Below are 13,170 nucleotides of genomic sequence, written 5' to 3'. Positions count from 1 at the left end.
AGTATTTTGCTACCAACAAAAGCAAAAATATAAAAAGAAACTAGCATGTCTCAAAATGGGATTTTTTTTATTTTTATTTTTTTACCTTTTTAGTAGATACCGGATTAGCATAAAAGCTTGCTTGTTGCTTAACTAACTGAACTCCAAATTAGCATAAAATTCCTCTGTAAATTACATCAGCCAAAAATGTTAGCATGTTGCTAAAATAAAAGCTAAACTCTAAATTAGCCTAAAAACCCTGTAGATAAGAAATTAGCCAAAAATGGTAGCATATTGCTATTGCTAAAATATTAGCTGAACTCCAAATTAGCATAAAAAAAGTTAGTTTGTTGCTTAATTACTAGCTGATCTCTAAAATAGTTAAAAAATGTTAGCATGTTGTCAAAATAGAAGCTAAAGTATCGCCAAAAAACTTCAGTAGATAACAAATTAGCTGAAAACATCAGCATTTTGCAAAAATATTAGCTAAACTCCAAATTATCATAAAATTCCTCATTAAATTCAATCAGCCAAAAATGTTAGCATGTTGCTAAAATATAAGCTAAATTCCAAATTAGCATAAAATTCCTCAGAAAACGAAATTAGTCAATGACATTAGTCTGTTGCTAAAATAGAAGCTAAACTCTATTTTTTTTTTTGAAAATTACTATTATTTTAATTTTTAATTTAGCCAAAGAGCCACCATGGAAAGATAAAAGAGTCACATGTTGCTCTGGAGCCGCAGGTTGCAGACCCCTGGTGTAAACAACTACAAGGATTTCTTTACCAAAAATGGCCTGTAAAAATGCATTATTTTAAATCAAAGCTTTGAAGCTCTGAAGTGACTGATTTCTTGCCCCTTCTGTGTTTTCTTCTTTTTTGTTCCAGCAGTATTTCACTAGCAACTTTTATCAAAATTTTCCTTATGGTCCTTACAGAACTGGTCCAAAAAAAAACAAACAAAACAAAAAACGATTGGAACCTAAATCTTTTACGGAGCTATACACACGAGGGGGGATATCCAAAGAAAGTTTTGAAATTATTATGGGATTCCCAGCTTGGCAGCCATGTTGTCACAAAGTGTAAAATTTGGCTTTTTTTGTTTTTTAGAAAAAATTCACACAGATCCCACCAGGTTAAGTCTATAGCCACAACTGAAGTTTCATTGACCTTTGACCTAGGAATAGGCGGCCATCTTGAATTTTCCCTGTAAAATCAATTTTTAGTACAACTTTACACTCCTCTTAGGGATTTTGATCTATTACTTCCTAACTTCTCAAAATAATTGGGAAGCTACTTAAGAAAAAAAATGTTTGAATTAGAAGTTAAAGATTTTAAAGCTTGGAAAAGTGGTGTTTTTTTTTTGTTGCTCACCAGAATATTGGGTACGTTTAATACATGAATTGTTGACTAAAGCTGAACAAATTGAACACTATGATATGAAGATAGGCGTGGATAGCAAAAAAAGTCGTGTTCCTAAGGAAATCATAAAGTTTATTTTTGCAGATTCCTCTAAAAAACAAAAAAGAAAATGGTTGCTAGGTATAGTGAGGGTGGGTTTGCCTTACAATACCACCTTAATTACTTTAGTATTCCGTTTCCTCCTACAGCTCTGAGAATATGGAGCCCAACTGGGGCCAAAAAGATTTGAAACCCCAAAAATGAAAAAAGAAAAACTTGAAAAATTCCAGCTAAAATAAAATGTCCAAAACTTTCACCAATTCTAATCTAAACTTAATTATTTTCTGATTCGCATTTTCTGAGTTTAAAAACTCAAAATTTCAGTTTTAAAACTTTTTCACAGTTTTAAAACTTTTTTTTTTCTCTTTCAACTCTTTAGAAAAATAGCTTAACTCCAACGTTTCAGCTTGAATTTTTCAAGTTATTTCATTTGGGTTTCAACCTTCATGGGCCTTATTTGGCTCCATACGAAAAGACATGAAAGTAAAAATTTGAAATGAACTTTATTGTTTCCCCTAACACTTAAGAAGTTTAGACAAGATGTTTCCATTAAAGAGTATTTTTGCCCCAGTTAACCTCGGAGATACTTTACGTCAGATCTCTCTTTTTTAAATTTAAAAGTCTTTGTAGTCGGTTATGTTTTATCTGGTACCGACAACAAACTCTGCTGTAGCAGAAACTGTTTGATATAAATGTCAGAGTGAGTTCATTTGATTAAAGTTAGTCTTTTCTTTTGCAGTCTAGTGGGAATTAATGTTTGGAACTTTAGCAAAGTCATGCTCTACTTTTGCTTGAAGTCTATTTTCAAAAATGTGAGATCAATGGGAATATCTCTGCGGAATACTTCCCCTGTGAGATCATGTTAATTTGGCTGCTTTGTAGTTTAGTGTTTTTGTGGGAAAAAAATAAAACTTAATTACACCAATGATTTACAAGGCAATTATGTAAAAGAATGTAAAATAAACCCCAATTTGGCATTTTTTTCCTGGTGTACAAATGTTTAGAATGTAAACAGCACTGCAGCCAAAGTAATTTTATATATATTTTCTTTGAACAACAAAGCAATTTTGATGCTGATCGTAATGTTGAGGCCAATCATGCATTCCATTCAAGCTTGCATGACACACATGAAAACATTTGTGAGGGGCCGCTCACCTACACATGTTCTCTCATCTTGTCCCAGTTGCAGGCCTGCAGACGGACAGAGGCAGCAGATCTCCCCTTCTACTTCCTCACAGCCGTACTGACAGTGAGCAAGCGAGCATGTCCTGGAATCTGCACACATCAACGCGACACGTTTGCAGACACACACGGAACAGCTGCTGCTTTATTTTTTGCTGGGAACTCACTGGCGCAAGAGCCGTCCGGCATCAAGGTGTAACCATTGAGGCAGTAGCACTTGTAGCTCCCGTAGGTGTTCATGCAGCGATGCTCGCAAGGCCGAGGTTTCAGACCACACTCGTTCAAATCTAGAAAAAAAGGAAAGGTTGCGAGTTTTATATTTATCCAAAAGCAGATAAATAGTATAATAAGACACAAAATTTAGCACAATAAAGGACTTCATCAAATGATAACATAGATTTTACTTAGACCAACTTATGTTTTTAAAGTCGAGTTTCTCTTTAAATGGGAATGTTCTGCCTCTCCTGGAGGGCGTTTCAGTTTGGCCACTAGGTGGCGATTGTGCTATAACACTACACTTTATTCCAGAAGAAGAAGAAAGTATGAACAAAAAATGTTTTCTTAGACCACAATGGTTACTTAAATAATTTTGGAAAATTCATACCTGTGAGTTTATAAAAATGTTCATTTGGTCAGCAATGTATGTTTAGGTCGAGTGCTAGCATTAGCCGTCTTATGGGAAATCCCATTATACGTTAGCATCAAGCTAGTGAACTTTAGCATTACGCGTTAGATCGATCTCTACTTTTATGAATCGATTATTGTTCTATTAAGCTTAGATTGATTCAGATCGAATCATTGATTTTTATCAAGCCAGCTTTAGTCTTTATTGTTTATAAATAGCCAAAAACTAGTTTAAGTAAAAAAAGTGAGCAAAATCAAAGAAAACTAATGGAAAAAAACAAAATGACACTTAAAGGAAGATTCCACTCCTGATTTACAATAATTTGAGGAAAGAAAAACTCAGTAAATGCACCTTTGACCTTAATTTTCTCTGTGTATGTCCTCCATCATCAGAAAATTGCCACAAGAAAATGTTAAAAACACCAAAAACATATTTTTATTACCTATAAAAGGACAACAATAGTGCAAACTTCAAGTTTCCATCTTTTTTGTCAGCCTACATGTGAAGCTATTCTCTTCAAACATGGACTTTATCAGATCACATTAGATGCAGATGCAATATTTTTACAATTTCACAAACTCCCATCAGGCATTCTGCTCATCTTTGGGATCATTGTTTGTCTGTCTATCAGAATAAAGGATGAAGAATTGTGTTTGTTGACATGAACTGGTTTATTTAGATCTGGATTTTCAGACGCCCTTTGACTGACCTCATTTTACCCACCTTGATTACACGTCTTTCCAGTGTATCCAGGGAAACACTTGCATTTGTTTGGGCCAACGCACTCGCCGTGCTTGCAGCCATGCTCGCAATGAGCTGGTAAAACAGTTAAAAACATATATTCATGTATCATATCTATGGTCATATTTTACACTTAACACACAAAGATACCCCACAGACAGGATCTTGGGGTTTCAACACCTCTTTTGGATCTTCGCTTCCTCACTTTTATGTTCATGAAAAGAAATTGTTATTCCTTCTGTGAAACTTTAAGGATGTTTAATTGGTTAAGAGATGGAAACCTAAGATGAAAAATGATCATCTGACTCACTGAATTACTGAGTGACCTTCTAACATTAGCTTTTAGTTGGATTAGAGGTGTAGTTGAAGGAGCGTGAGACATCATTTTGACAACAGAGAGAGCCGACCTAGACGTCAGTGGACAAAGTGCTCAGATGCTGCACAATCAATCTTACATACGTGTCAATTCAAGTGAACTAGTTATGGAGTTTTGGTGAAATGTCATGGTTTTGGGTCACTTCTTACCTTCACACAGCCCTTTATTGTTTTTCTTCCAGCCATAGCAACACTCGAGTCTCCTGCCGTATCGACACACTCCGGATTGGCTTCCAGGAAGGGCTTGTCGGTGGTGTCTTTGCAAAAAATGTCAACGTTAGAGGGTAAGACATGTGATTTGTGACTAGTCCTGGACTACAAGGATCAAACCGTTTGCCCAATTCTTCTTTCTTATTGCTCGTTTGAGCAAAAATTTACTCAAAAACTCACAAAAATGATGACATCACAGCTAAACTGTGAGGTCATTACTGCGCTTGATGTTAAAGTGTGAAATTTGGCGCTTTTTACATTTTGTTTGAGCAGTCATCATAAAAGTTCCCACACATATCACCAAGTCAAACTGAACTTTTGTTGACCTTTGACCCCAGGAAGAGGGCGCCATCTTACATTTTTCTCCCAAAAAATCCAGTTAAGTACCTTTAACAAATACAAAACTGCTTTTAAAGATTTCAATCTTTCGCTTCCTAACTCCTCGAGCATCGACAGAAAGCTACTTTTAAAAAAAAGTTGAAATCAGAAGTTGTATTTTGAACGCCGTTAGCATGGCGAGGTCGCCAAAGTGGCATTCCTTCATTGCTTTCACATTTTTTACCCGAATGTTGTGAAAATGTAATACATGAATCATAGGCTCAAACTGAACCAAACGATATGACATGTGAAAGAAATGTATTAGGAATTTGAGCGTGGTTAACAAAAAAGCTTGGTTGTCAAGGAAATCAAAAAGTTTACTTTTGCCGATTCTTTTAAAAATGCATAAACGCGTTCGTCACCCACAGGCGACCAAAAAATACAATGGTTGCTATGGAGATAAGACCAACAGAAAAGGCACAAATTTGAAAAAAAAATATATATATTTTCACTAATTTGTCTGACTACTGCCCTTTAAATTTGTATTTTAAGCAGCTAAAATCAAACTTTATTTCAACAAAATATTTTTTGTCGCAATACGAAGACAGAAGTTTGTACCCTTTTGACAAGTTTTCAGCGTTTTGTTTCACAAATTCATCAAATTCTCGTTAAAACAGACTTTCCAATCTTCCTTTTTAATTAGCACCCCTCCCCAAAGCAAACATCTGATCTAAAGTGTTTCCCTGCAGCCTTGTTTGGTGATAGATGTGGTGGTCCCTGTGGAGCAACAGCCAGCTGACAGGAAGGAGGTAACAGTTGAAGAAAAACATGCTAATCAGACACTTCCCGTGTCACACATTAAAGCCTCACACACCACTCCAATTTCAGCTCCTCTTTGATCTGTCAGTCGAGTGAAAATCTTCATGCAGTTATTCCGAGTTGTGGCTAATTAGTCATTTATTCTGTGGGGATAATGTTGCAGATGTGTGTGATTACTTTGAGAAGCTGCACCGATTTGGCGAGCGAATCCAACTGTTAGGGTTTGATTCTTTGATACAAATCAAACTCTGATATTAAAAATGAAAAGAATCTGCAGGTCTGCAGGAATCTGAGACTTGATAGGAAATCCACCAGAATAGTCCACGCTGGGAAGCTCTGAAGTGCGACAGGTGCTCTTTGGTTATTTACAGTTGCCACGCCGCTTTTAGCTGTCACACACTCGGGGCACATGCCATCAAAACAACTGCTTTTCCTTCATAAAAAAAAAAGTTTAGAAAGCAGTTTTACTTTTCATAGAAGAAAAAGTTTTACGGATGTGTCTGACATAAGACAAAAACTTCTTTAGAAGAATTGTCATCCTAGAAAGTTGAGTAAAAAGGCATCGGAAAACTCTGGCCCACTTACCTGTGAGCGTTTGAGCTGCTGGAAATGTGGAGCAGGAGAAAAAGCACAGCGATCAAAGTAAATGGCTGCATGACTGACAGCCTTGGAAGAAGTTTGTTTCCCACAAAGACAGGCTTTAGTCTGGATGTTCCAACTGTTCCTCTGAAGGATTTGCTGTCATAAAACCTCCTAGATGGGAGCAGATCTGTGAGGTTATTGCAGACTACAAAATAAAAGTTTCCTTTCTCCTGGGTTGAGGAAATAAATGAACTCTTTTCAGGACTTCAGCTAAAATCCGTGTCCCATAATTTGCTTCTCCTTCTTCCCCTCTGAAATTCCAGAGGTGGGTTGACGCTCTGAAATGACACTGCTCTTAGACTCTGAGACGGATAGGTGGTAACTTCTGGAGGTGGGTTTGTAAGGAGGGTGGGATCATAGTTGGGGAGCTTGTTCTTCACATAAACCTCACAGAAAACTACACTTTTTGTGAGGAAAGCAGCAGAACAAAGTGTTTTTTTTTAAAAAGAATATGAACTATCTTTCGCTTTTAATCAAGTACAAACTTGAAATGCATTTGGCTCCGCCCACTAGCTTTCTGTATGTTTTTCTATGCATGTAAATGTGGTTGTATTTGCTAATTGTGGATCTGAGGCGCGTCGAGGCCTGTCATTAGCAGCTGCTGCACTCTTTGATGTCTTGCACACAGGTACCTTGTAAAGATTTATTCTCTCATGCTTGTGTACTGCAGGCTCAGGCGTTAAAAAGTTCTTAATGAGTTTTCACATTTTCAAAGCCAGCTCAAACATCTGGGCTTGTTTCCTTGTTCCCCTCACAAATGAGCCACACCGCTTCATGTTTGTTAGTTTCCATGTTTTATGGGAAAATGTGAGAGTTTTTGTTGTCAACTTTGTGGTCGGTTTGGTGCGATGGCTAGAAAAGAGTCTGTCTACGATCAGACAATTGAGTTTGGATGACAGGGAAGTCTGTGGTTAAAGCCTGTAGTTGAATCTTAGGAGTATGTGATTATTCTGCCAGACCTTCAGCTCTCGTCTGGAAGAAGAGAAGTTCCAGCTGTTGAAAGGTGGTCAAATGTCCGTCAGTTTGATACACAGAGAGATGACAGCTCAGTCGAGGGTAAAAGCTTTCATAGGAGCTTTGATTTATTGCAGAAATAAAATAGATATTTATCAAAGTCGGTCAAACTTTGAAAAAAGGGTAGTGTAAAAGATGCACGGGTCAAATCAATTTCTTGATGATAGATGGAGCCAACAAAGTCAAAACAAACGACAACAAATCAACAGCTTGTTTTCATTTAGTTAACCCTCTCATGCATGAATTATGATAAAATCAGTGTTATTGTTCGTCTTTGGGATACAGAATACTTTTTTTTTTTTAGAAACAAAGTAATATTTTTAAATTCTATAAATATATATTTATCTGTCCACCAAACAACCATGTAATTTTATGGCAATTTTTAGGAATAACTGTAAATAATTTGAAGTATCATGTTGTTACGGTGGTTCCTCTCTATAGGTTGATTTATTTAAAACACATTTAAAGACAAAATCTCTGAAATGAGAATATTGTAACAAAAGTCACTAAACTCAACATCAATCATTATAGGATCTAGCGTCCCATTAAATCTATGAACTGTTATTTCTTAAGTAAGAATCTTTTCTTTGCTTAGTTTCTTATGATATATGTCATATTTTCTATCAAAGCTGTACACTGTAGCGACCTCCATGTATGAAATGGTTAAATTAGTTATTTAAAGATGTCGATTTTTTGTAAATTTTTGGTCAAAATTGCAAGATTAAGCAAAGTCTACTGGGCTTTGTTACATTTTCATAATTATAAATCCAGATAAGAAATTTTTTTCTGTGATTTCAAACCCTACACACATTTAGTTGTCTGGTTGTGAATTTGTTCTACTGTTGTCTTGTTTGAGTGCCCATACAGAGTAAAAAAAAACTGCCTAGCTGAGAAAATAATTATTTGTGTTAAAAACTACCAAATTAACTTTTTTTTTTACAAGAAGAAGACTATAAAGTAAAAATAAACTCCTAGGAGGTGTTGGCTCCCAGGGTTACTAATTCATAAAGTATTCACAATATACTATCTAATATGCTAATATATTAATTTTCCATCTCACAAACTAGATATTTCGTTTTTTTTTTCATGTTTCGATCAGTGCAAATCTTGAACTTCATTTTATCAAAAGCTCCCATGCTGTTATAAAGTAATTTATTTTGTATTAAAACGTTCTTAATAAAAGGTAAGATGAGTTTGCCTGTGCTTTAGAAAAAAAAGGCACAGATTTGAATGAGGGCATTTGCAGTGAAACTCTGTTTATGATATTTATGTCTATATTGCGAAAGATCAGTTAAATGAGATGAGATAGCTTCTTTGGGGCTCTGAAACGAACAGATGCACACAGCTTTTTTTTTTTTTTCCGATAGTGTCTAAAACTCTTTGAATATGATGAAAAATGTAAGGAAAATACACGAGAAGAAGATAGACAGAAGATATTCCCTGGTTTGTTTGGGGTTTATTGTTTATAAAGCTTTATTTAAAGCACTCTTCTGGTCTGCAGCACAGAGTGCTTTAAAAAAAAAGTCCTCTTGACAGTCTGAGAAAAAGCTTCTGCCTGGTGGCACCATTTAAAATATAACACTGAATCTGTGGATGCTGATACTACAGCTCCCTCCACTGGTCTGCAGAAAACCCTAAACTGCAAACATGTTCAGTTGTTTAAACCTTCAAAATGTTTTCATAAAATATTTAATGATGATGCCTTACAATTTGATGTGGCCTAAGTTATTAATATCTCATTTATCATTTAAAGATCCACAGTGTTTTTGGTGTTTTTAGCATGTTTGTGTGACATTTAAAAAAAAAAATGGAGGACAAACATGTAATATTTAAGATTTGTGAGTATTTTTATTTCAAATGTGAAAGATCAGGAGCAAATTAAAACCTGCCATTTGAAAAAATTAAGTAGTGGCGCAGCAACTGAAATAGGCGGGCCAAAGCCTCCTTGCTCCACTCCATTCTGATGCATCCACTTGCAGACACATAGATCCATTAACATCTTCACTTTCCTCATCTGAGCTGCTATCTGATCTGGGTAAAACTGTACAGCTGCATAGCTCCAGTAATGCTCACTGATTTTGCTGCATCACTAATGTTAGCTTGGAATCGTTAGCTAGCAGGAGAGAATGTAAACAGAGGGATGATGGGATATTAGTGGATGTTTCTGTGCTAACAGTTGAATTTCTGATGAACTCCTGTCACTCTACAGAGAATATTTCTTAAAAATATGAAAAAAAAATATATATATTTTTTGATATTACATAATTATAATTAAAAGAACATTGGAAACTCTTGCAATTGATCAAAATACAGTTGGAGTGAGACTTTAACACATTTATCTACACAATTAAGCCATTTCACTTGTTATTAACTTATTTGTCTTGCATTTTTTTTAATATATGGTTTTAATCCTCAGTTTCTGTGCTGACCTTCAACTATTTGCAATGTTTGTTGCAAAGGCATTGCTTACAGATTTAGTTGTAGGTATTCCTTTTTTAAGTTTGTGTACTAAACTTTGCAAATCTTTACTTTTTCATTCAGAGAGTGATTATTTTTTACATTTTAAAAACATGGTGCTGTTATTCTTTCTGTCACCAGGTGTCTCTGCTGTCTTGTCCTATGAAAAGACTGACACTGACGGATCACATCCTGAACTAAAGTGACTCAAAAGACTACTTTTTTATAAGACATCTTCAAGCTTTTTTCTTCTAAATAACTCAGTTCTCTGTGAGTGAACATGGGCTGAAAAGGTTTTTTCACCCAGACTGCCTGAAGATTGTGGTGCATCAAGCAAATGTCTTTACTATAAAAGGGAGATGAGGCTGTTTAAGAGTTATTTTGAAAGTGATGTACGTGCACAACCACATCCTGCCCTCAAAGGCAGATGCAACCATGAGCAGATTGCAGACACCGCTGACTGCTTTGGCAATCGGCCACAGTTCATCACAGAATGTTGTGATCAACTTGGTCATTTTAGAGATTTAATGTAACATTCACTGTTAGAAAATGGCTCGGTTCAGCTTCGAAAGGCCGTGCATCCCTTCAAGATCCGCTTAATCGGCTTGTTTTGCAAAAGTGTCACACAATGCACCTTTTGTTTTAAGTGTACTTGGAAGTTTGTGATGGTTTCAGGAAGGAGAGCTGTCAGTTCCTCTTGCAAAAACAGAAGTGACTGTGACACAAAGAGCAGCCAGTGGCACCGACACATTTACATTAGACTGTTGTTGTTAATATTCATTTATTACTGAACCGAGAAGGCCTTTTCTTTAAAGATTTAAGGGTCTAGATTTTTATATAAAAAGAAAAAGGCAAGATTTGGACTGGTTTTGTCTTCTCACAATGATAAGTCGAGAGCCGTTATATCAGTGCTGTGATGGCGGTTTGATGGGAAGCTCTCAGACAATGAAGAAGGTTACTGTAGTTATTCATTATACATTTATGAGATTTCAAACAATGCACTGCAATATTCAGTTTGATATGAAAGCATCCCTGGACATGTTTACGACTATACACCAGATAGTTTTTTTTGTTTTTTAAATATAGGATTTAAAATTCTGATTTTATTGCTTGTTACTCTGACCAGGAAATTCTCTTTTGCTCCGGCCGCCTTGTGACTCAAAATTGTTATTTTGCCAGTAATGCTGCTCTCCTAATGCTCATGTACGCTCTCATCTTTATTCACTTCTTGTTCGATGGGGCTCGATTGAGCTTTGCCCAACAGTAGCACAGATAGGCTCCAGCAACCCCAATACACCAAAAAGGATTCACTAATATGTCAGCATTCCTAGGTTTTCTAAAGCATCTGTTGTGTTCAATGTTTCTCAATGATCTGTTTGTTATTTGATCCATCTGTTAATGTAAATATTAAGCTTCTTGTTAGGGATTTGGTTTCTAGTCCATTCTCCCCTTCACTGATGTTTTTTTTCTCTTTTTTTTAAAGCGGTTTAGTTTTACACATGTGCTTCTAAAGAATCTCGATCCCATTGTGGTCGATCATGCAAACGGCACGTTTAACAGAATGAGACGTTTCCCTTTCTGCTCTGTTTCAGCATTAAAAACATTGCAGTTCTTGCTCCACCGCAGGGATAAAGCCTCCTAATTTCAGCTTTGCAGTGATGTTATTGCATACCTGTTTTGTTATCACCAAAAGCCAATGAAAATGAAAACAACAACGTTTCATATCCTGTTTTTTAGCTAGGGTTAAAGTACAGTTCCCACTGCAAGGAGGAGGCATCTAATCTAAGGATAATAAATACCCAGACCTAGCATTTAAAGTTTAAAGTGGCTGCAAAGAAATTTGATGTGAATGTATATTATGAGTTTATGTATGAGCTGCCATGCATTGCAGAAAAGTAGAAGCAGCTAAAGGAAGTGATAAAAGGTCATAAATAGCAGAAGTCGGAAGTTCTGCTTCCTGCACAATCCTAGATATGTATTTTATAGGATTGTGTCATGACAGTCTTCATAAACTGCTCTAAATTTATTCCAAACATTTTCTCCTCAAAAAGCAGAGTATGTGTTTTGTAAGTCCTGTTGAGACATGTTGCCTGCCGCCCACGGGCTCTGTTTGCAACTGTCAGAGGAGTTGCACGGGTTCGGCATTTACCATTGGAATGCAACGTGTTAGTGCAAGACGTGTACCACAGGAGTTTTGTCTGCATCTGTTGTTCTGACAGTAGTCATATTTCTGCTCACACATCTGGATGTTTTCTACCCCTGACAGAGAAGGCTTTCGCCTATACACATCCCACATGCTGTCTGATAGTTTGATGCAAAAGCAAAGTTTCTGCACAGAAAAGAACCAGATCTGTGCCATCTATTTACACTCCGTCCGCACAGTTGATTCAAGTGTTGTTTTTATAGCTGCACCTCTTTAACCACATTCTCTTTCTCACTTTTGAAACATTTAGTCAAAAACCAGCCGGTTGGATCTTGATTGCATTAAGAAATAGATTTTACATATATTTTTGCTTTAATTTAATATAAGTTTGCAACGTAGAAACAACAAAAAATACTATATTTTGGAAATATTTCAAGTTGGGAAAGTGTACTTCAACTTAAAGAAACATTTGAATGTGTGTAGGAAAGAACTTTCTGCAGATGATCTGTACAAAAGAAGCTGTTTGGTGGCATAATACCGTCATCTGCAGCATTTTAACTCTTTGAATCCTCCTTTGTGGTGCTTTCCTCTTCAGGGTTTTTCTTGAAAATGTTGACAGAGATCTCCACTTTTGCCTGCATCACAAACATATAAAAAAATACACTTGCAGTACATGTGACCACAGCAACTTTTAGGCCAAACGTGTAACTTTCACAAAGCATTAGCCTCACAGGGTAAACAAGCGTTTCTAAAAATACTGTCAGAAGGTATCATTCTACTCCCTCATCCTGTTGCGGGTCACACATCCCATGATTTTCGGCCTTCTAAACTGTCTGGACTTTTAATTTGGGGAAAACTGACATTTCACTTCATGCTCGGTTCTTTCACTTCCTGTCACTGATGTTCCACAAGATCACAGCCTACTAATGAACCTATAAATATAAACTGACCGTCACTTCGTTCTCTGTGCTTTTGCATGTGTGATGCTTGAGCAAATAAATAGTTTCAGATTTACTCTTTTAAAGCCAGAAAAGCCAGAGGAGTTGGCTGCATTTTTTCCAGCAGATGTGTTTCTATAAAGAAAAAGAGATAAAATCTCCCTTTAAATTACCCACTAGCCCCCCACAAAACAGACATATCAGATTTTGGATACGTCTTCTGGATAATTTAAGAAAATTATCGGCCAACAAGTTTTGTTTTTAGA

General features: G+C 36.2%; 1 protein-coding gene and 1 long non-coding RNA gene across 3 annotated transcripts in view; one reads left to right on the top strand and one right to left on the bottom strand.

The window, feature by feature from the left end:
- egfl6 (EGF-like-domain, multiple 6) overlaps positions 1-6,630 on the bottom strand; it is a 12,971-nt gene extending 6,341 nt beyond the window's left edge. For both annotated transcript variants that reach the window (XM_024285948.2, XM_024285949.2), the window contains exons 1-5: positions 6,296-6,630; positions 4,514-4,620; positions 3,971-4,063; positions 2,790-2,909; positions 2,596-2,715 (exon numbers count right to left, since the gene is read on the bottom strand). In XM_024285948.2, coding sequence (XP_024141716.1) covers positions 2,596-2,715; positions 2,790-2,909; positions 3,971-4,063; positions 4,514-4,620; positions 6,296-6,366 — 511 coding nt within the window. In that variant the 5' untranslated portion in view covers positions 6,367-6,630. The remainder of the gene's footprint in view (positions 1-2,595; positions 2,716-2,789; positions 2,910-3,970; positions 4,064-4,513; positions 4,621-6,295) is intronic.
- The window catches only part of LOC118597956, a 12,651-nt gene extending 744 nt beyond the window's left edge, over positions 1-11,907 (top strand). Inside the window, exons 2-4 of the long non-coding RNA XR_004946985.1 lie at positions 2,624-2,689; positions 4,546-4,647; positions 9,965-11,907. This is a non-coding gene — a long non-coding RNA (uncharacterized LOC118597956). The remainder of the gene's footprint in view (positions 1-2,623; positions 2,690-4,545; positions 4,648-9,964) is intronic.
- The last annotated feature ends 1,263 nt before the right edge of the window (positions 11,908-13,170 follow it).

This window comes from Oryzias melastigma, linkage group LG21 (assembly GCF_002922805.2).
Source record: "Oryzias melastigma strain HK-1 linkage group LG21, ASM292280v2, whole genome shotgun sequence".
Classification (NCBI taxonomy): domain Eukaryota; kingdom Metazoa; phylum Chordata; class Actinopteri; order Beloniformes; family Adrianichthyidae; genus Oryzias; species Oryzias melastigma.
Note: the sequence above shows the minus strand (reverse complement) of the source record. Positions and strands in the feature narration are given on the sequence as shown.